The sequence below is a fragment of the Scyliorhinus torazame genome, chromosome 15, assembly GCF_047496885.1.
Source record: "Scyliorhinus torazame isolate Kashiwa2021f chromosome 15, sScyTor2.1, whole genome shotgun sequence".
Taxonomy (NCBI): Eukaryota; Metazoa; Chordata; class Chondrichthyes; order Carcharhiniformes; family Scyliorhinidae; genus Scyliorhinus; species Scyliorhinus torazame.
Genome location: NC_092721.1, coordinates 200488506 through 200511807, shown reverse-complemented (window position 1 = coordinate 200511807; position 23302 = coordinate 200488506). Strand labels below are relative to the sequence as shown.

Genomic DNA, 23302 nt, shown 5'->3' with positions numbered 1-23302 from the left:
CGAGAGCGGGGGATTGGGGCGAGAGCAGGGGATTGGGGCGAGAGCGGGGGATTGGGGCGAGAGCGGGGGATTGGGGCGAGAGCGGGGGATTGGGGCGAGAGCGGGGGATTGGGGCGAGAGCGGGGGATGGGGCGAGAGCGGGGGATGGGGCGAGAGCGGGGGATGGGGCGAGAGCGGGGGATGGGGCGAGAGCGGGGGATTGGGGCGAGAGCGGGGGATGGGGCGAGGGCGGGGGATGGGGCGAGGGCGGTGGATGGGGCGAGGGCGGGGGATTGGGGGGGAGAGCGGGGGATGGGGCGCGGGTGGATCACAGAGAGCCTGGGGATGGAGTAAGGAGGGGGCAGCATGACCAGAGGTGTGTCTTCTTCCCCATTACTGAACCCAGGTTCACAGCTTTCCCATTACAACAGTGCACAAGGTTCCATCAATAGTGTCAGAATTACCTGATCAAGTGATAGCTGTGAAATGCCAGAATGCAGCAGAGAGGCAGAAAGAGAGAGAGAGTGAGGCAAGGATAGAAGGAGGAAAAAGAGCTGAGGAAGATAAACATCAGTGAGTTGCAGAAAAATGGCGGAAGGATAAAAAAATGAAAAAGTGAAAAGGGGCATCGCTGAATATTTCCCAAAACCTGAGTTTTCATGTTGACAAAAATTTAAACAATGTTTTCATTTCATGTTCATTCTGTTGAAATCAAGTCAATATTTTTATTTTCGCCCACTCACATTGATCAGTGTTTAGGATTCAGCGATACCCCAAGTCGTTCGCAATGTAAAGATGCATTCAAGCGGTTAATCTCTTCCGCAGCCTCCAGCAAGTCCCCCAAAGCCCAGCTCCCCCTTCCCCTCGCTGCCTTCATCTGCCGATTGTCCCCGTCCCCACAGGAAATCCCGAGCCGCAGCTTAAAGGTGCAGGCCTCGGGCGAGGCTGCTCCAGTCACGGACACTGGCTCCATTTCGACTCCTGATCGAAGCGCATGCCACAAATTCCTGCCACAACATTTCCGAATGTGGATGTTAAGCAAGACGCCCCCAAACCCCCCCCCCCCCCACCGACCCCCCGCCATTGAGATTGTAACGACGCAGTCAATTAAAAAACCCTAATGCCACTCAAACCCAGCAGAAATAAACAGCCACTTACCTAGGAACACTGCAGGGAAAGATCGAACATTAACTCACTAACGAAGCAGAAAAGGTAACATTTGCAACTACCAATCCAACAAGCACGGGCATACCGACCAACACAGCCAGGGAAAGCGAGACACTCAACAATACGGAAAAATGCACACGCACTCATAAAGCCTGTTCGAGACACTGGACAACAGGAAGAGACGAGATGCACTAAGATTACACACAGTGGGAGGTGGAGGTACGAGCTTTGTACTGTTGAGATTGTTCACCGTTGGGAGTGAATGGGAAGGGGCTGGAACCACTGGAATTTTGTGATGGGAGCAAACGTGAAGTGGCTTTGGTTCCTTGGAATTAGAACATACAGTGCAGAAGGAGGCCATTCGGCCCATCGAGATTGCACCGACCCATTTAAGCCCTCACTTCCACCCTATCCCCATAACCCAATAACCCCTCCAAACCTTTTTGGTCACTAAGAGCAATTTATCCTGGCCAATCCACCTAACCTGCACACCTTTGGACTGAGAGAGGAAACCGGAGCACCCGGAGGAAACCCACGCAGACACAGGGAGAACATGCAGACTCCGCACAGACAGTGACCCAACGGGGAATCGAACCTGGGACCCTGCGCTGTGAAGCCACAGTGCTATCCACTTGTGCTACCGTGCTGCCCTGGAATTCTGTCCAGCACAGTGGATGGGGAGGGATTTAGTCCACTGAGATTAATGATCACAGAGGGTTATTTTTACCTCCCTAACCTTTTCCTGAACAATGCCCGATGTGCCCATTCAGCTGATGCACTCCATTGTATATCCTTCTCTCTCACTACATACTTCTTTCTCCCTCACTTCGATTGGAAAAGTTGGGACTGTTTTCCTTGGGAGAAGAGGAGGTTGAGAGGAGATCTGATAGAGATGTTCAAAATCATGAGGGTCCTGGACAGAGCAGACAGGGAGAAATTGCTCCCATTGGTGGGAGGACAGAGAACAAGAGGACACCGATTCAAGGTAATTGGCAAAAGAAGCTATGGGGACATGAGAAACGATTTTCCACACAGCGAGTGGTTATCATCTGGAATGTACTGTCTGTGAGTGTGGTGGAGGCAGATTCACACAGCGAGTGGTTAGTGTCTGGAATATACTGTCTGTGAGTGTGGTGGAGGCAGATTCACACAGCGAGTGGTTAGCATCTGGAATGTACTGTCTGTGAGTGTGGTGGAGGCAGATTCACACAGCGAGTGGTTAGGATGTGGAATTTACTGTCTGTGAGTGTGGCGGAGGCAGATTCACACAGTGAGTGGTTAGGATCTGGAATGTACTGTCAGAGAGTGTGGTGGAGACAGAATCGCACAGCGAGTGGTTAGGATCTGGAATGTACTGTCTGTGAGTGTGGTGGACACAGATTCACACAGCGAGTGGTTAGGATCTGGAATGTTCTGTCTGAGAGTGTGGTGGAGACAGATTCACACAGCGAGTAGTTAGGATCTGGAATGCACTGTCTGAGTGTGTGGTGGAGGCAGATTCACATAGCGAGTGGTTAGGATCTCGAATGCACAGTCTGTGAGTGTGGTGGGGACAGATTCACACAGCGAGTGGTTAGGATTTGGAATGTACTGTCTGTGAGTGTGGTGGAGAAAGATTCACACAGCGAGTGGTTAGGGTCTGGAATGTACTTTCTGTGAGTGTGGTGGAGACAGATTCACACAGCGAGTGGTTAGCATCTGGAATGTACTGTCTGTGAGTGTGGTGGAGGCAGATTCACACAGCGAGTGGTTAGGATGTGGAATTTACTGTCTGTGAGTGTGGCGGAGGCAGATTAACACAGTGAGTGGTTATGATCTGGAATGTACTGTCAGAGAGTGTGGTGGAGACAGATTCACACAGCGAGTGGTTAGGATCTGGAATGTTCTGTCTGAGAGTGTGGTGGAGACAGATTCACACAGCGAGTAGTTGGGATCTGGAATGCACTGTCTGAGAGTGTGGTGGAGGCAGATTCACATAGCGAGTGGTTAGGATCTCGAATGCACAGTCTGTGAGTGTGGTGGGGACAGATTCACACAGCGAGTGGTTATGATCTGGAATGTACTGTCAGAGAGTGTGGTGGAGGCAGATTCACACAGCGAGTGGTTAGGGTCTGGAATGTACTTTCTGTGAGTGTGGTGGAGACAGATTCACACAGCGAGTGGTTAGGATGTGGAATTTACTGTCTGTGAGTGTGGTGGAGGCAGATTCACACAGCGAGTGGTTAGGATGTGGAATTTACTGTCTGTGAGTGTGGCGGAGGCAGATTCACACAGCGAGTGGTTATGATCTGGAATGTACTGTCAGAGAGTGTGGTGGAGACAGATTCACACAGCGAGTGGTTAGGATCTGGAATGTTCTGTCTGTGAGTGTGGTGGAGGCAGATTCACACAGCGAGTGGTTAGCTCTGGAATACACTGTCTGTGGGTGTGGTGGAGACAGATTCACACAGCGAGTGGTTAGGATCTGGAATGCACTCTCTGAGAGTGTGGTGGAGGCAGATTCACACAGCGAGTGGGTAGGATCTGGAATGCACTGTCTGTGAGTGTGGTGGAGGCAGATTCAGTCAAGGCATTCGAGAGGGAAATGGATAATTATCTAAAAAGGAAGAATGTGCAGGGTTACGGAGGGGGGGTGGTGGAGGCAGGGGAGTGACACGAGGTGAATGGCTCCTTCAGAGAGCTAGTGCAGACACGATGGGCGAATGGCCTCTTTCTGTGATCATTCTGCGATTCTGCGACTTCGTCCTCTCCCTCCTATCACACTTGCTCCAACTCTTTCTCAACTTTCCTTGCTCTCACTCAATGGTGACACTCCACTGTGAAAACCCCGGCAGGCGCTCACAGCTAAACCCCTTAAAAATGATGGAGCCATTTGAGTCGAAGTAGCAGTGTCCTTCCCACACACAGAGCTACAATCTGTACAGTTGCAATAGAAATGTCTGGGAGGTTTGGAGGACGTGACTGCTCTATTTGAACACAAGGTTAATCTCCCAATGGTGACACAACATCCAGTATACTTACTCTCTTCATTCTCCGGGTTAATACACAGGAATAAACAAGCAGAACACAGGCAGAAACCGTCCTGATTGGGGTCAACCAGGACGTTACATAATAAAATAAACTCCTTTGTGCTGTCTGGCAAACTAGGACAGGATGCAACATATCTTCCAAGGCATCGTGCATCATGCAAAATCAACCACAGAAAAGTCTCACATTATCACTCACTTCTGCAGGATGAATATCGCCACCACGATGGTGATCGAGATGATGTCAGACGTTATCCAGATCATGTAGTATTCCTGAGGAGACTGCACAAAGGAAATAAGCCTTTTAAACCCCCAGGGTCGCAGAATGTTGCAGTCGAGAGCTTAGTAATTTTACACAGGTTCACTTCTAATCAGTCCCAGACTAAAGCTCCCTCAACGCTGTCCCCATGAAACACTCGCAGCATAGGTACAGCACGGGGTTAGATACAGAGTAAAGCTCCCTCTACACTGTCAACATCAAACACTCGAAGCATAGGTACAGCACGGGGTTAGATACAGAGTAAAGCTCCCTCTACACTGTCCCCATCAAACACTCCCAGGACAGGTACAGCACGGGGTTAGAAACAAAGTAAAGCTCCCTCTACACTGTCCCCATCAAACACTTGCAGCACAGGTACAGCACGGGGTTAGATACAGAGTAAAGCTCCCTCTACGCTGTCCCCATCAAACACTCCCAGGACACGTACAGCACGGGGTTAGATACAGAGTAAAGCTCCCTCTACACTGTCCCCATCAAACACTCCCAGGACAGGTACAGCACGGGGTTAGATACAGAGTAAAGCTCCCTCTACACTGTCCCCTTCAAACACTCCCAGGACAGGTACAGCACGGGGTTAGATACAGAGTAAAGCTCCCTCTACACTGTCCCCCATCAAACACTCCCAGGACAGGTACAGCACGGGGTTCGATACAGAGTAAAGCTCCCTCTACACTGTCCCCATCAAACACTCCCAGGACAGGTACAGCACGGGGTCAGATACAGAGTAAAGCTCCCTCTGCACTGTCCCCATCAAACACTCCCAGGACAGGTACAGCATGGTGTTGGACACCATCTCAGATTAAAGGGACGATCCTTTAAAACAGAGATGAGGAGGAATTTCTTCAGCCAGAGGGGTGGTGAATCTGTGGAACTCTTTGCCGCAAAAGGCTGTGGAGGCCAAATCACTGAGTGTCTTTAAGACAGAGATAGATAGATTCTTGATTAATAAGGGGATCAGGGGTTATGGGGAGAAGGCAGGAGAATGGGGATGAGAAAATATCAGCCATGATTGAATGGCGGAGCAGACTCGATGGGCCGAGTGGCCTAATTCTGCTCCTATGTTTTATGGTCTTATGGATACAGAGAAAGATCCCTCTACCCGGTCTCTAGGGCGGGTATATAACAAGGCTAGATACAGAGTAAGACTCTTTATAGTGGGGCCTGTATACACTTGAACACAGGATAATTAATCATCACAACAACAAAGTGGTTCAACTGAATCCCGCTTAAAATCCTCAGCGATGGGGGCAGCACGGTGGCGCGGTGGATTAACATTGCGGCCTCACGGCGCCGAGGTCCCAGGTTCGATCCCGGCTCAGGGTCACTGTCTGTGTGGAGTATGCACATTCTCCCAGTGTTTGCGTGGGTTTCGCCCCCACACCCCAAAAATGTGCAGGCTAGGTGGATTGGCCACGCTAAATTGCCCCTTAATTGGAAAAATGAATTGGGTACTCTAAATTTTTTTTAAATCCCCAGAGACTCAGAAATAGGCCACAATCTAATTACAGTTTGGATAATCCGTGTGTGTGTGGCAGACAGCAGTGTGGGAGGGGCTATGACGAATCTGACCTTAAACAACAAAGAACAGCTGGCATTGGGTTTACTCCAGTAACAAAGGCAAATAAACTTCCAGAATTGTCGGAACAAATAAAAATAATCTCTGGAGACCAAAGCGGATTCATTACAAGTAGCTCCCTCTGTCACCTCCATTGTTCAGAGCGACTTCCAATCACGAGTGTTCAAATCACGCGTCCCCTCTCCTGCGCCTTTCAAAGACCCAGTTCTTTGCAACAAGAGACAATGACCAATAGCACAGGAACGTAAGAAACAGGAGCAGACCATTCAGCCAGCTCCCCCATTCAGTGGAGAGGGTGCAGAGGAGGGTTACAAGAACGTTGCCAGGGCTAGAAAAGCGTGGCTCCGAGGAGGGATCGGATAGGTTGGGGTTATTTTCCTTGGAGCAAAGAAGGCTGAGGGGTGACCTAATTGAGGTGCACAAAAATATGAAGGGTAAGAGATTGAGCGGACTGGATAAAATTGTTTCCGTTGGTGGAGAATTGTAGAACCAGGGACATAGATTCAAGGTAAGTGGCAGAAGGTGTAGAGGTGACGTGAGGAAGAACTTTTTTACGTAGAGGGTAGTGGGAGCCTGGAATTCACTGCCCCGAGTTGGTGATGGAGGCAGAGACCCGATACTCTTAATAAAAGTGCCTGGCTCTGCACCTTAAGTGCTGTAAGCTACAAGGTTATGGACCGGGTGCAGGAAGGTGGGATTAGAATCGATGTCCTGGGGCTGGCATCGGCGAGATGGGCCAAATGACCTCCTTCTGTGCTGTAACTTTTCTATGATCTTAGCTGACCTTGGGCTTCAACTCCAGTTCCCTGCCTGTTCCCCATATCCCCGATTCAGAGAGATTAAAATCCTGTCTTTCCCACAGCCTTAAATATATTCACCGATGGAGCACTCACAACGCTCCGGGGTAGAGTTCCACAGATTCACAACCCCCGGAAGTGAAGAAATTTCTCCCCATCTCGGTCCTAAATGATAACTCCTAATCCCGAGACTGCGACTCCGTGTTTCAGATTCCCCGACCAGCGGGGACAATCTCTCAGCCTCCCCCCCCCCCTGTCAAATCCCATCAGAATCATAAAATCTTTACAATACAGTAGGAGCCCATTTGGCGGGCCTGTAACCTAACCTGCACTTACCTGGACAGGGGTAATATATCATGGTCAATCCACCTGACCTGCACATCTTTGGACTGTGGGAGGAAACGTGCAGATTCCGCACAGACAGTGGCCCAAGGTCAGAATCGAACCCGGGTCCCTGGCGCTGTGAGGCGCTATGCCAGCAATGTGATCACCTCTGATTCTACTAAATTCCCAAAGAAGAGGGGCCCAATTTGCTCAGCCTCTCATCATTGGACAACCCCTTAATCCCAGCGTGCGGCCCTCGCCAAATGTAGCACCTCCGATAGAATCATAGAATTCACAGAGCTGAAGGAGGCCAATCTGCCCATCACGACTGCACTGGGCCTTGGAAAGGGCTCCCTACCCAAGGTCCACACCTCCACCCTATCGCCATAACCCAGTAACCCCACCCAACACTAAGGGACATTTTGGACACTAAGGGCAATTTAGCATGGCTAATCCACCTAACCTGCACATCTTTGGACTGTGGGAGGAAACCGGAGCACCCGGAGGAAACCCACGCAGACACGGGGAGAAAGTGCAAACTCCGCACAGACAGTAACCCGAGGCCGGAATTGAACCCATCGCTCCAGGATAGTCCTGAAATCTCCAGGAGTTGAACATTAATCTCAAGGATATTGTTGACAGCAGAACCTCAGGGAGAAACCCCCTGAAATGTAGAACAATACAAAACAGAAAGGGGCCCTCAGCCCATCCACTGTGTGATGGTTCTTTCCAAAAGCAATCCAGCTCTTGACTCTTTCCCCACTTCTCTGCAATTTTATCCCTTTCAACTTTAATCCAATTCCCTTTTGAAGGCTTCAGTTTGCATCACCTTGTCAGAGAGTACATTCCAAATCCCAGCACAATTGTGGCTTTTTTTTCAGGCACATGCATTTTACAACTATTGGAAAACGAGGGAATAGATCAATCGACGCGATTGCAACCATGTCGAATGCATTAAGGTCCACGCTCACTGGGTAGGGGCTGTATCAGGGCAGGTGCACGTGACAGGGAGTCAGGGTCAGCAAGGGGGACACACAGAGATAGAGGGATGGAGATAGGGGGAGAGGGAGACAAAGGAGGAAAGCAATGGGAGTAGGGAAGAACGTTAAAACACACAGCAAAGCATGAGGGAAGCTGGGCGTGTGTGAGGGAGAGGTAAAAGAAAAGAAAGGTGGACCAAAAGAGAGAAAGAAAGAGGGCAGGAGAACAGCAGAGAAGCAGGGTGTGAGAGACGTGTGGTGTTCTTTGTGTTACTTAATTCAGGATAGTTGGCGTAGTGTTCACAAAGACCACAAGCTCGCTTGAACATAAACAAATCTATAAATTTATTAACACCAATCATTTGGTTTCGACACATTATTCCTAAAGGATACACAGTTGATTATTTACATTTAAACTACACTCATCTACAGTTAATCTTAATACTGAGAAAAACTATAATCTGCTCTCACTCACACTATTTGTACTTCTGACTCTCTCTAGCTAATTCCTGCGCACACTCTCCTAAAAGGCTTAGCATCACTGCCGTATATACGTGTAACTGTAGCTCCCTCCAGTGGCTACTCTAGACCCTTCATTAACCCTTGCAGCTCTTACAGTTATTATAACACCACAAGACAGACCCGCTGAGTTTTTCCAGCATTTTCTGTTTTTATTTCAGATCTCCAGCGTCGGCTGTACTTTGCAGTTATTTTAGTGCATATCAGGGCAGCACGGTGGCGCAGTGGGTTAGCCCTGCTGCCTCACGGCGCTGAGGACCTAGGTTCGATCCCGGCTCTGGGTCACTGTCCGTGTGGAGTTTGAACATTCTCCCCGTGTTTGCCCCCACGACCCAAAGATGTGCAGGGTAGGTGGATTGGCCACGCTAAATTGCCCCTTAATTGGAAAAGATTAATTGGGTACTCTGAATTTAAAAAAAAACATTTTTTCGTGCACATCTGGAATTATCCCCACAAAATGTTGCAGTTAAAGGGGTGGGGGGGGGGGGCGGGTAGTGTGTGTCAGTTGATAATTTCAAATTGATTAGAATTCTTTCAGCTAATTCAGGGTATTGAGCGTCACAGAGGCTGGGTGGGTTGATGAGGTTAGATTACAGTTCACCATGATCTAACTGAATGGCACAACAGGCTTGAGGGGGAAAATGGCCTCCTCCTGTTCCAGTGACCAAGTATCTCACGTGACCCGTGTCTGAGGGGGGGTGGTCCAATGTTTCATACTCACCATTATCCAGGTGGGGGTTCGCACCTCACTGAGAACTTGACAGGCATCAGAAGTAACCGATCGCACCCCAGCACACCACAGCACCGAGAACAGCCAGGGCTCATTCACCAGGTACAGGTTAGTGCTGATATTTTCCAAAGCGTACTCCCTGAAAGCGAAAGAGGGAGCAATTAAAAATTGAGGCATGGCAGACAGCTTACCGGCAGGCCGTCACTGGAGCCCAGCATGACAGACAAAATGGTGGCGTTTATGGGGCAGGGTGATGGTTGCAAACTATAAAAAGATGCCTTCTTCGACGTTTACTCATTTATATCCAACCGCCCCATTGCTTTATTCGTTCAGGGGATGTTGGCGTCGCTGGCCGGGCCTGCGTTTAGTGCCCATCCCTGAAGGCATTTAAGAGGCAACCACATTGCTGTGGACCTGGAGTCACATGTAGGCCAGACCAGGTAAGGATATTAGTGAACCAGATGGTTTTCTTTTAATGACAATCGACAATGGTCTCATGGTCATCTTTAGACGTTTAATTCCAGATTTTTTAAAAATTGAATTTAAATTTCACCATCTGCTCTGGCGGGCTTCGAACCCTGGTCCCCAGGGAACGACTCTTGCTCTCTGGATTACATGTCCAGTGGCAATACCATTACAAACTGCCAACCTGCATTTGGTATTTTTGGAACTAAGAAACAGGCAGGAATTAGTTGGGTCAAGTTGCATGTTTCCATGCCAAAGGTTTTGGTCTATAATGTTCAACAAAGTTGTTTTAAAAAAAAAAAAATCATAATTTCAATGCCAAAATTATTTTTTTCCTGGTTTCGTTCCCAGCAGATTCCTGGAGATTAATTTTCAACTCTTGGACACTCCAGGACAATCCTGGAGGAATTCGCAATCCGCTAGGCATACAAACAATTAATCAGCCGGCCATCCAAGGAGGCAGGGGCATCAGTGTGGCTCAGTGGGTAGCACTCACGCCCGAGTCAGAAAATCATGGGTTCAAGTCCCACACAGAATCATAAAATTACAGTGCAGATGGAGGCCATTCGGCCCATTGAGTCTGCACCAGCTCTTGAAAAGAGCACCCTACCCAAGCCCACACCGCCACCCTATCCCCATAACCCAGTAACCCCACCCAACGCTAAAGGGCAATTTTGGACACTCGGGGAAATTTAGCGTGGCCAAGCCACCTAACCTGCACATCGTTGGACTGTGGGAGGAAACCGGAGCACCCGGAGGAAACTCACGCACACACTGGGAGAACGTGCAGACTCCACACAGACAGTGACCCAAGCTGGGAATCGAACCTGTGACTCTGGTGCTGTGAAGCAATTGTGCTAACCACGGTGCTATCGTGGTGCCCTAAGGTGCCACAGGTGTGAGTGGGCACTGAACTGAAGCAGCCCGTGTCCATATTCAGGTAAAAACTGGACAACATTCCAGCACAGGTTGAGAAGTAGTTATTAACAACCTTGCCACACAAACAACTGGCAATTACATCTCCAAGGGAAGAGAATCGAACCCATCCCCCTTTGACATTAGTAGCATTACAATCACTGAATCTCCCACTATCAACATCATGGGGGTTACCATTGATCAGAAACTGAACTGGACTAGCCACATTAATACTGTGGCCACTAGAACAGGTCAGAGGCTGGGAATCCTACAGTGAGCAACTTACCTCCTGACGCTCCAAAGCCTGTCCACCATCTACATGGTACAAGTCTGGAGTGTGATGGAATACTCTCCACTTGCCTGGATGAGTGCAGCTCCAAGAACACTCAAGCAGCTCGCCACCATCCCAGGGGCAAAGCAGCCCCGCTTGATTGGCAACCCATCCACCATTGTGTCCCTCCGGCACGGACGCACAGTGGCGGCCGTGTGTACCATCTACAAGGGGCATGCAGCAACTCACCAAGGCTCCTTCGACAGAACCTGTCAAATATGCGACCTCTACTACTTAGAAGGACAAGAGCAGCAGATACCTGGGAACTCCACCACCTGGAGGTTCCCCTCCAAGTCACTCACCACCCTGACTGGGAAATACATCACCCGTTCCTTCACTGTCACCGAGTCAAAGTCCTGGAACTCCCTCCCTACCTGCACAGTGGATGTACCTACACCAAAGTGACTGCAGCAGTTCAAGAAGGCAGCTCACTACCACCTTCCCAAAGGCAATTATGGATGGGCAATTGTAAAGATGCATCTCCACAGACTTCACACAAAAGGTATTTATGAATAAGAATTGTACAGCAACCACATGGCTGCAGCCAGCTCCGAAAATGTCTTTGCCTCGGTGCCTCTCTCATCATGGGGCGATTCCACACTCGAGTCCCGATTGGTCACACAGGCCATGTGACCCTTACTCTGCTGTGTTGCCCATAAACGGCCAATCAACTCAGCAATAAAGACTGGCCTTACTAGTGACTCCTGCCTCCCATGAATGGCTAACTTTTAAAATATATATCTGCAAAGTGATAGAAGTCAAGCTTCAGTTATAAAATGCAGTGATTAGACCACACCAGCTATACTGTGAGTGTTGCTGGCAAGGTCAGCTTGTGTGGTCCATCCCTAATAGGGTCAGCCACATTGCTGTGGGTAACATGCCTGACAGGGCAGGTACGGTTGGCAGATTTAGATATAGATATAGAAATAGATATAGGACAGATGTCTGAGGTAGGTTCTTTACTCAGAGAGTAGTAAGGGCGTGGAATGCCCTGCCTGCAACAGTAGTGGACTCGCCAACACTAAGGGCATTCAAATGGTCATTGGATAAACATATGGACGATAAGGGAATAGTGTAGATGGGCTTTAGAGTGGTTTCACAGGTCGGCACAACATCGCGGGCCGGAGGCCTGTACTGCACTGCAATGTTCTATGTTCTATGATTTCCTTCTCTGACAGATATTAGTGAGCCAGATGGGTTTGTACAACAGTCATCATCATCATTACTGAGGCTAGCTTTCAATTCCAGATTTATTTCTTAATTAATCAAAATTTAAGATCCACCAGCCGCCGGGTTGGGATTTGCACCCATGTCCCCAGTGACGTAACCACAAAGCTACTGTCTCCCCATTACTGTGAGCTGTCCTGGGTATCCAGGAAGGATATGATGACTTTGCAGCACCGCAGTTTACATGCACTGGAATGATAGCTGCTGGTGAAATTGAGGTGAAATTCGCTTTTTTAAAAATTAATTTATGGGATGCGCTAGCTAGACCAGCGTTTTGCCCATCGTTAGTTGCCTTTGAGAAGATGGTGGTCAGTTGCCTTCTTAAACCTCTGCAGTTCCAGAGGTGTAGGTACATTCACCATGATGTTAGGGAGGGAGTTCCTGGACTTTGCCCCAGCGACAGTGAAGGAACGGCGATATATTTCCAAGTCGGGGTGGTGAGTTACTTGGAGGGGAACCTCCAGGTGGTGGGGTTCCCAGGTATCTGCTGCTCTTGTCCTTCTAGATGGTAGTGACCGAGAGTTTGGAAGGTGCTGTCTAAGGAATCTTGGTGAGTTACTGCCGTGCATCTTGTAGATGGTAACACTGCTGCCACTGTTCGTCGGTGGTGGAGGGTTTGAATGTTTGCGGAAGGGGTAGCAATCAAGCGGACTGCTTTATCCTGGATGGTGTCGAGCTTCTTGAGTGTTGTTGGAGCTTCACCCATCCAGGCAAGTGGAGAGTATTCAATTACACTCCTGACTTGTGCCCTGTAGATGGTGGACACGCTTTGGGGAGTCAGGAGGTGAGTTATTCGCTGCAGGATTCCCAGGCACTAAACGTACCTTGGAGCCACAGTATTAATGTGGCTAGTCCAGTTCAGTTGCTGATCATTGGTAACCCCCAGGATGTTGACTGTGGGGCATTCAGCGATGGTAATGCCATTGAATTTCAACGGGAGATGGTTAAATCCTCTCTTACCGGAGATGGTAATTGTCTGGCACTTGTGTGGCGCCAATGTAACTTGCCACGTGTCAGCTCGAGCCTGGATATTGTACAGGTCTTGCTGCAATTGGACATGAACTGCTCAGTATCTGAGGAGTTGTGAATGGTGCTGAACATTGTGAAGTCATCCGCGAACATCCCCACTTCCGGCCTTATGATAGAAGGAAGGTCATTGATGAAGCAGCTGAAGGTGATTGGGTCGACTGTAACTACTCTCAGGAACTCCTGCAGCATTGTCCTGGAATGGAGATCATTGCTCTCCAACCACCACAACCACCTTCCTTTGTGCAAAGTGTGACTGGGTTTCCCCCGCTTCCCACTGACTGCAGTTTAGCTCGGGCTCCTTGATGCCACACTCGGTCAAATGCTGCCTTGATGTGCTGAGGGTGGTATGCCTTCGAATTTAGATTTGATTGATATTTTCACAGTTTATGGAAAACAGATGGGAGGGAGAGAGAGAGAAAGAAAGAAACAATTTCTAAACACTTTTAAACACTAAGGGTATTAGAAGTTTCGAACTCTTCCGCAAGCAGCAGTTGACGCCAAATCGATCGTTAAAGTTCTTTCACTGTCCCTGGGTCAAAATCCTGGAACTCCCTCCCTAACAGCACTGTGGGTGTACCTACACCACATAGGCTGCAGAGGTTCAAGAAGGCAGCTCACCACCACCTTCTGAAGGGCAATTAGGGATGGGCAATGAATGGTCGTCTAACCAGCGACACCCACACCCCACGAAAGAACAATTTTTGATAATTTGAGAACGAGAGATTTTTGTTCAACAGAGTTATGAAAGGAGATAGAACCTGCCCTACATTCTGGGCGGGATTCTCCGCAATCGCCGCGCTGTCCGCCGACCGGCACCCAAAACGGCGCAAATCAGTCCGGCATCGCGCCGCCCCAAAGGTGCGGAATTCTCCGCATCTTGAGGGGCCGAGCCCTCACCTCGAGGGGCTAGGCCCGCGCCGGAGTGATTTCTGCCCCGCCGGCTGGCGGGAAAGGCCTTTAGCGCCCTGCCAGCTGGCGCGGAAATGACTTTGCTGTGCGACGCATGCGCGGGAGCGTCAGCGGCCGCTCACGGCATCCCCGCGCATGCGCAGTGGAGGGGGTCTCTTCCGCCTCCGCCATAGTGAAGACCATGGCGAAGGCGGAGGTAAAAGAGTACCCCCACGGCACAGGCCCGCCCGCGGATCGGTGGGCCCCAATCGCGGGCCAGGCCACCATGGGGGCACCCCCTGGGGCCAGGTCACCTCGCGCGCCCCCCCCCCCCCCCCCCAGGACCCCGGAGCCCGCCCGCGCAGCCTTGTCCCGTCGTTCGAAAAGTGGTTCAATCCACGGCGGCTGGCGTGGGTTGACAGCGGTGGGACTTCGGCCCATCGTGGCCCGGAGAATCGCCGGGGGTGGGCCCGCCGACCGGCGCGGCGCGATTCCCGCCCCTGCCGAATCTCTGGTGGCGGAGAATTCGGGACACGTCGGGGGCGGGATTCACGCCAGCCCCCGGCGATTCTCCGACCCGGTGGGGGGGTCGGAGAATCGCGCCCTCTATATTATTTGAAGAACTCAAGCAATTAGTTGTACCGCATCTCCCAGGCGTTGACTTTGTTGTAGCGCAGGTTTAATCCAGAAATGCCTTGATCACGCAGCATAGTCACGTTTTGCTTGGTGGAGACCATCTGCTGGAAACCTGCCGCCAATTGGCGAACCAACCATCTGTCCTCCTCCGGGAGCCATATCACCTGGAAAAACAGAGCCAAAACTTAACAACTATCGCCACATTGAAGGTAAGGTATTCATTTGTACAGGCGGTTCAGGCGGTTGAAGGTACGGCCGCCCATTTGGGAGCGGTCAAAATCTGCGATGTGCAAGAGGCCAGGATTAGAGGAGCTCAAAGGTCTCGGAGGATTGTGGGGCAGGAGGAGGAGGCGGGGAGGACAAATTTGAGAACAGTGATGTTGGGAATTTTAAAAGTGAGGCCTTAGACTCGGAGCCAAAAGGTCAGTGAGCCATAGTTAGCTAAAGAAAGGATTTGCATTTATGCAGTGCCTTCGACGAGCACAGGGCATCCCAAGGTTCTTTACAGCTAATGAGGTACATTTTTAAGAGGAGTCACTGTTGGGGTAGCCAATCCATGCAAAGCAAGATCCCTCAAAAAGCAATGCAATTTAATCAGGTTATCCATTTTAGTGATTATGACTGAGGAATATACATTGACCAGGACGCCGGGAGAACGCCCCTGCTCTTTTTCAAAGCAGCGGCTGAGAAATCAGAGTAGGCAGACGAGGCATTAGTTAGATGTCTCAGCTGAGGTATGGCACCTCCGACAGCACGGCGCTGCCCCAGTGCATAGAATTTCAGCCCAGATTTTCTGCCCAGTTCTTTCAGCTATCCAGAGCCTTTCGATTCCGAGCCAAGAGTGCTACCCGCACATGAAACTCCCAGTCTGGAGTAACTGGGTAGTGATCAGTGTTGGGAATGCCAGCACATACTCCAGCACACCTCCAGCCCTCCCACTCCACTTCCCTGTCCAGGAATCTGCAGATTCCTTGCCCTTACAAACATACAAATTGGATGGCAGGGGAAGAAAAAGCACAGCCATCAACAATTTACATTTATATAGCACCTTGTTACAATTCAGACTCACAGAATTATACAATGACGAGGCTCTTCGGCCCATTGAATCTGCACCGATGCATGAAAAACCCCTGACCTGCCCCCTAATCCCATTCGGCAGCACCTGGCACTTGGCCATGAATGTTAAGATGTGCCGAGAGCTCATCCAGGTACTTTTTAAAGGATGTGAGGCAACCCGCCTCTACCCCCCTCCCAGACAGTGCGTTCCGGGCCGTCACCACCCTCTGGGTAAAAAGGCTTTTCCCCAAATCCCCCTTAAACGTCGTGCCCCTCACCTTGAACCTGTGACCCCTCGTGACTGACCCTTCAACTCAGGGGAACAGCTGCTCCCTATCCACCGTGCCCATGCCCCTCATAATCCTGTCCACCTCGATCAGGTCGCCCCTCAGTCTTCTCTGCTCCAGCGAAAACAACCCAAGCCTATCCAACCTCCCTTCAGAACTGAAATGTTCCATCCCAGGCAACATCCTGGTGAATCTCCTCTGCACCCCCTCCAGTGTAATCACCTCCTGCCTATAATGTGGTGACCAGAATTGCACACAGTACTCCAGCTGTGGCCTCACCAAAGGTCTACACAACTCCATCATGACCAGTTGATAAAGGCAAGCGTGCCATACGCCTTTTTCACCCCCCTATTAACCTGTCCTTGTGCCTTCAGAGATCTATGGTCCTCTTGTACCTGGAAACTTCCCAGTGTCAGGCACTTCAGTGACTGCTTCCCTGTCATATTACTCCTTCCAAAGTGTACCACATCACACTTTTCAGGGTTAAATTCTACCTGCCACTTTTCTGCCCATTTGACCACCCCGTTTATATCTTCCTGTAACCTAAGACACTCAAACTCACTGTTAACCACCCGGCCAATCTTTGTGTCATCCGCAAACTTACTGACCCCACCTCCCACATTGTCATCTGAGTCATTTATATAAATGACAAACAATAGGGGGCCCAGCACGGATCCCTGTGGTACAGCACTGGGCACCGGCTCCCAGTCACTAAACAGCCGTCTGTCATCACCCTCTGTCTCCTACAGCTAAGCCAATTTTCAATCCACCTTATCAAGTTCCCCTGTATCCCATGGGAATTTGCTTTCTTAATAAGTCTCCATGTGGGACCTTGTCAAAGGCTCTGCTGAAATCCATTTAAACTACATCAACTTCACTACCCTCATCTACACACCTGGTCGCATGCTCAAAAATTTCAATCCAATTTGTTAGGCATGGCCTCCCTCTGACAAAGCCATGCTGACTGTCCCTGATCAAACCTTGCCTCTCCAAGTGGAGATAGATTCTCTCCTTCAGAATTTTCTCCAAAAATTCCCCTACCACTGACGTGAGACTCACTGGTTTGCAGTTCCCTGGCTTACCTCTACAACCTTTCTTAAATAGTGGAACACACTAGCTGTTCTCCAGTACTCTGGCACCTTCCCCGCGAGGAATTAAAAATTTGTGTCAGAGCCCTTGCAATCCTGGGACACAATTCATCTGGACCTGGAAATCTGTCCACTTTTAAGCCTGTCAACACCTTCAAAAACTTGTCAATCCCTATGACAATTTGCTCAGTAAGCTCAGTCTCTCTCCCCGAGTTCCATAACTACCTCCTCATATTCTTCGGTGAAGACGGATGTGAAATATTCATTCAACGCCCTACCAACGTCCTCTGGCTCCACCCACTGATTTCCCCCTTGGTCCCTAATTGGCCCCATACTTTTCCTGGTTATCTACTCCTCAATGATATACTTATAGAATATCTTGGAATTTTCCCTACTATTTCCAGCCAGAGCTTTTTCATATCGCCTCTTTGCTCTCCTAATTGCTTTCTTAAGCTCCATCCTGCACTTTTTGTAATTCACCAATGCACCCGTTGATTTGCTCCCCTCTCTTTTCCTACTCATCGTATCCTGAATATCTCTGGTCATCCATGGCTTTCTGGGCTTGTTACTCCTTCCTATCACCCAAGAGGGAACATGTTGGGCCTGTACCCTCACCATTTCCTTTTTGAATGCCCCCCAGTACTCTTCTGTAGATCTCCCCACAAGTAACTCTTTCCAGTCTACCGTGGCCAAATCCTGCCTTATTTTACTTCAATCTTCTCCCCCCCCCCCCCGCCCAATCCAAAACCTTTTTTGCAACTTGTCCATTTCTTTGTCTTGAAAGTCAGTATTGAAAGGCAGAGAGACCTAGGTGTACAGGTCCACAGGTCACTGAAAGGGGCAACACAGGTGGAGAAGGTAGTCAAGAAGGCATACGGCATGCTTGCCTTCATTGGCCGGAGCACTGACTATAAGAATTGGCAAGTCACATTGCAGCTGTATAGAACCTTAGTTAGGCCACACTTGGAGTATAGTGTTCAATTCTGGTTGCCACACTACCAGAAGGATGTGGAGGCTTTAGAGAGGGTGCAGAAGAGATTTACCAGGATGTTGCCTGGTATGGAGGGCATTAGCTATGAGGAGCAGTTGAATACATTTGGTTTGTTTTCACTGGAACGAAGGAGGTTGAGGGGCGACCTGATAGAGGTCTACAAAATTATGAGGGGCATAAACAGAGTGGATAGTCAGAGGCTTTTCCCCAGGGTAGAGGGGTCAATTACTAGGGGGCATAGGTTTAAGGTGCGAGGGGCAAGGTTTAGAGGAGATGTACGAGGCAAGTTTTTTTTACACAGAGGGTAGTGGGTGCCTGGAACTTGCTGCCAGAGGTGGTGGTGGAAGCAGGGACGATAGTGACATTTAAGGGGCATCTTGACAAATACATGAATAGGATGGAAATAGAGGGATACAGACCCAGGAAGTGTAGAAGATTTTAGTTTAGATGGGCAGCATGGTCGGCACAGGCTTGGAGGGCCAAAGGGCCTGTTCCTGTGCTGTACTTTTCTTTGTTCTTTGTTTGTTCTTTGTCTATAACAAACTTAAATTGTACCATGTTGTGGTCGCTATCACCAAAATGCTCCCCCACCAACAAATTAACCACCTGTCCGGATTCATTCCCCAGTATTAAATCCAGCACTGCATTGTCTCTTGTTGGACCCTCTACATATTTAGCTAAAAGGTTTTCCTCCATGCATTTTAACAACTCCACTCCATCAAAGCCTAACACTATGACTATCCCAATTGTTGTTCGGAAAGGTGAAATCACTAATACAATTACCCTATTGTTATTATTTTTACTCAACTCTGCGAATTGCCCACATGGTTGCTCCTCAATTTCCCACTGACTATAATAAACACCGAGCAATATGGCTGTCCCTTTTTTATTGCTAAGCTCTACCCACAAAGCTTCACTTGATGCCCCTGTCCAAGATATCATCTCTCCTTACCTCAGTAACTGACTCCTTAACTAATAATGAAATGCCTCTTCCTCTTTTACCCCTTCTCTACCTTGCCTGAAGATTCTATATCCCGGGACGTTGAGCTGCCAATCCTGCCCCTCCTTCAACCATGTCTCCGTGATGGCTACCATATCACAATTCCACGCGTCAATCCTCGCCCTTAACTCATCCATTTTACCTGGGATGTTCCTGGCATTAAAGTAGAAGCCATCCAGCTCGAGATACTCCCTTGAAATTTAATACAGCTGCATTCCCTCTGACCTGATTGCTTTTCTCTGTTCTGCTGTGTCCCTATTCTGATAACAGTCCCGTTCCCTTCCGCCAGCACTAACAAATCCGCCAGCAAGGATGTTACCATTCTTGATATTAAGAATCAGCTCTGGTTCAGATGTAGACCGTCCTGCTTGTCCAGATCCCACCTTCCCCAGAAACGGCCCCTGTGTTCCAGGAATCTAAAACCCTCCCTCCTGCACCAACTCTTAAGCCACACATTCATCTGCGCTATTCTCCTATTTCTGTGCTCGCTGGCACGTGGCACCGGGAGTAATCCAGAGATTACAATCCGAAAGGTCCTGCTTTTTAGTCTACTGCTTAGCTCCCTGAATTCCTGGTGCAAGACCTCATCCCCCTTTCTACCAATTGGTACCAACATGCGCCATGACCTCTGCCTTATCACCCTCCCCCTTCCGGATCCCCTGCAACCGTTCAGTGACATCCAGACCCTGGCACCAGAGAGTCAAAACACTATCCAGGAGTCACGATGACAGCCACAGTAGCATCTATCTGTTCCCCTGACTATAGAATCCCCAGTTACTATTGCTCTTCCTCTCTTTCCCTCCCTCCTGTGCAGACAGGCTGCTTGTGGTGCCAGAGGCTTGGCTCTGTCCCTGGAGGAACCTGCCTCATCAGTCTCCGAAATGGAATGCCGATTTGTGAGTGGGACCCCAGGGGATTCCTGAACTACCTGCCTGTTTCTCCTAGACTACCTGGTGGTCACCCATTCCCTTCCTTCCTCAACTCCCTTCAGCTGCGGTGTGACCGCCTCTCTAAACGTGCTGTCCATGATGCTCTGACTCACGGATGCTCCTCAGTGTCTCCAGCCGCCATTCCAGCTCTGAAATCCGAGCTTCAAGGAGCTGCAGCTGGACACACTTCCTGCACCCATGCTGGTCCCAGAGACTGGAAATGTTCCCGGATTCCCACATGGAGCAAGAGGAGCAAACCACAACTTTGAGCTCTCCTGCCACGACTAAATTTTACAACTTTAAATTTACAACTTTAGAAGACTATTAGATTTTTAAAAATAAATCAACCAAGTCCCTAACCTTGCAAAAACAATGGCTTATAATTCAATCTACTTTGAAAAATACCAACCAGGACTTACCCACCAGTCAGCTGCACTCTTTGTAAACTCCCGGCTCCCTCACGCTCTTTGAGGACAAGTAGGAAATAAAAAGAGCACCTCGCTCCCTCCTCACCGAACTCCCTCAGTCACAAAACTCCCACTTTAGCACTCTAATGCAGCCCGAAGTCAGCACTCCAGTGCAAACCAAGTCAGCACTGTACGGTGGCTCCCGCTTATAACGTCTGACTCTAGGCTCTGAAAAGTGGTTTAAGCCAGTTATCTAATTACCTCCCTCAGTCACAAAACTCCCACTTTAGCACACTAATGCAGCCCAAAGTCAGCACTCCAGTGCTTAATGCGTATTGATTGGTGAAACGGGTTCAAGTAACAAAATGCTCCAAAATCCTATGCTCTTGAGTAAGTTAACTTTTGTTTGATAAGGCTCCCGTGAAACTCTTCCATTTCTACTAAACGCGCGGTCGTGATGCAAGTTGTTCTTGTTGATGGATCAGCTGTTTTCCTTTTCCTGACCTGTCAACTTCCTATCATTGCGACACACCGTCTAAAAGCCGACTGCGGCAAGAACCAACGGCTCACCAGGTCCTGGGAAATTCCCGACTCCAGGATTGTTTCGAGGGTGATATTGATCCAGGAAGAGTAGAACGGGTGCTCACGAGGGGGTTGCCAAAGGTTCACCATCACGGTCTTGTTTCGCTGAGTGGCCAGGCGGAGCACATCCACCAGCTTGCAGAGCGACTGCTTCGAAGCCTCGTCGTTATCTTTCGCAGAGAGGGCCTGGGCTGTCCAGAACGGGTCCTCCTGAAACCCAAAGTCAAGGCTTCATGACGCAAAATGAAAGAACTTGCATTTACATAGCACCCTACACTACCTCAGGATATTGCAAAACACTTAACAGTCGATGAAATACTTTCGGGTCGTGACTCTCGTACCGTAAGAAACGTAACATCCAATTTGAGCACAGCAGGATCCCGCAAACAGTGATATGTTTTGGCGGGCCGATGCAGACTCGATGGGCCGAATGGGCTCCTTTTGCACTGTAGCGAATCTATGATTCTACGAATGATAAAAAAAAAAGCATATGGGCTCATGGACGTTATAGCATCGGATCATAGGATTCAGGATAGGAGTGGGCCGTTCGGCCCCTTGAGTCTGCTCCACCATTGAATACAATCATAGCTGATCTAGTTGTGGTCTCAACTCCACCCTCCTGTTCACCCCCCCCCCCCCCACCCCCCCTCTCCCCCATGTGGTTTGCCATTAATTAATTTGGGATACGCTGAAGGCAACTAAGAGCTAAATACAGTATGAGGAAGAGTCTCAGCCAGTTCCCTTCCTTAGACACGATGAATTACCTGCTCTGTGGTTTACAGATTGGTTGAGAGTTTTTTTTTAAAATTTGTTCATGGGGTGTGAGCGTCACTGGAAAAATCAGCATTTATTGCCCATCCCTAATTGCCCTCGAGGGGGCAGCAAAGAGTCAACCACATTGCTGTGGGTCTGGAGTCACATGTAGGCCAGACCGGGTAAGGACGGCAGATTTCCTTCTCTAAAGGGCATTAGTGAACCAGATGGGTTTTTACAACAATCGATGATAGTTTCATGGTTTTACTTAGCTGTGATAGTTGTATTTTAATTGAGACTAGCTTTCAATTCCAGTTTCTGAAAAAACAAAACAATTGAATCAAAATTCCTGATGGGATTTGAACCCATGTACCCAGAGAGCAGTGGGAGTCTGGAACTCGCTGCCTGAAAGGGTGATGGCGACAGAGACCCACATAACATTTAAGAAGTATTTTGGATGTGCCAAGGCAGACAAGGCTATTGGCCAAGTGCAGGAAAATGGGGTTAGAATAGTTAGATGGTTGTTTTTAACTGGTGCAGGCGTGATGGGCTGTAGACCTCTCATGACTGTATCGTTCTACCCACGGCATTAGACGGGGCCTCTGGATTATTAGTCCAGTGACATGAACACTAGGCCACCGTGGGGGGGCACTGTTGCTTCACAGGGCCAGGGTCCCAGGTTTGATTCCCGGCTTGTGTCACTGTCTGTGCGGAGTCTGCACATTTTTACATAGAATTTACAGTGCAGAAGGAGGCCATTCGGCCCATCGAGTCTGCACCGGCTCTTAGAAAGTGCACTCTACCCAAGGTCAACACCTCCACCCTATCCCCATAACCCAGTAACCCCACCCAACACTAAGGGCAATTTTGGACACTAAGGGCAATTTATCATGGCCAATCCACCTAACCTGCACATCTTTGGACTGTGGGAGGAAACCGGAGCACCCGGAGGAAACCCACGCACACACAGGGAGAACGTGCAGACTCCGCACAGACAGGGACCCAAGCCAGAATTGAACCTGGGACCCTGGAACTGTGAAGCAATTCTGCTATCCACAATGCTCCCTGTGTCTGCGTGGGTTTCCTCCGGGTGCTCCGGTTTACTCCCACAAGTCCCGAAAGACGTGCTGTTAGGTGAATTGGACATTCTGAATTCTCCCACTGTGTACCCGAACAGGGGCCGGAATGTGGCGACGAGGAGATTTTCACAGTAACTCCATTGCAGTGTTAATGCAAGCCTACTTGTGACAATAGAGATTCTTCTTATTCTCCTCAGGGTGCCAGAATTGGAAGGAGGGCAGAGATTTGAGGGCGGTGTGGTAGGGTTTGGAGGAGATTAC

The 23302-nt window shown here is 49.5% G+C and overlaps 1 protein-coding gene across 5 annotated transcripts in view; it reads right to left on the bottom strand.

Annotated features, from left to right (window-relative positions):
- The window catches only part of gdpd5b (glycerophosphodiester phosphodiesterase domain containing 5b), a 317896-nt gene that overhangs the window by 24073 nt on the left and 270521 nt on the right, over positions 1-23302 (bottom strand). For all 5 annotated transcript variants that reach the window (XM_072477424.1, XM_072477426.1, XM_072477422.1 and 2 more), the window contains 4 exons: positions 21198-21419; positions 14876-15033; positions 9370-9517; positions 4372-4454 (listed from right to left, as the gene is read on the bottom strand). In XM_072477424.1, coding sequence (XP_072333525.1) covers positions 4372-4454; positions 9370-9517; positions 14876-15033; positions 21198-21419 — 611 coding nt within the window. The remainder of the gene's footprint in view (positions 1-4371; positions 4455-9369; positions 9518-14875; positions 15034-21197; positions 21420-23302) is intronic.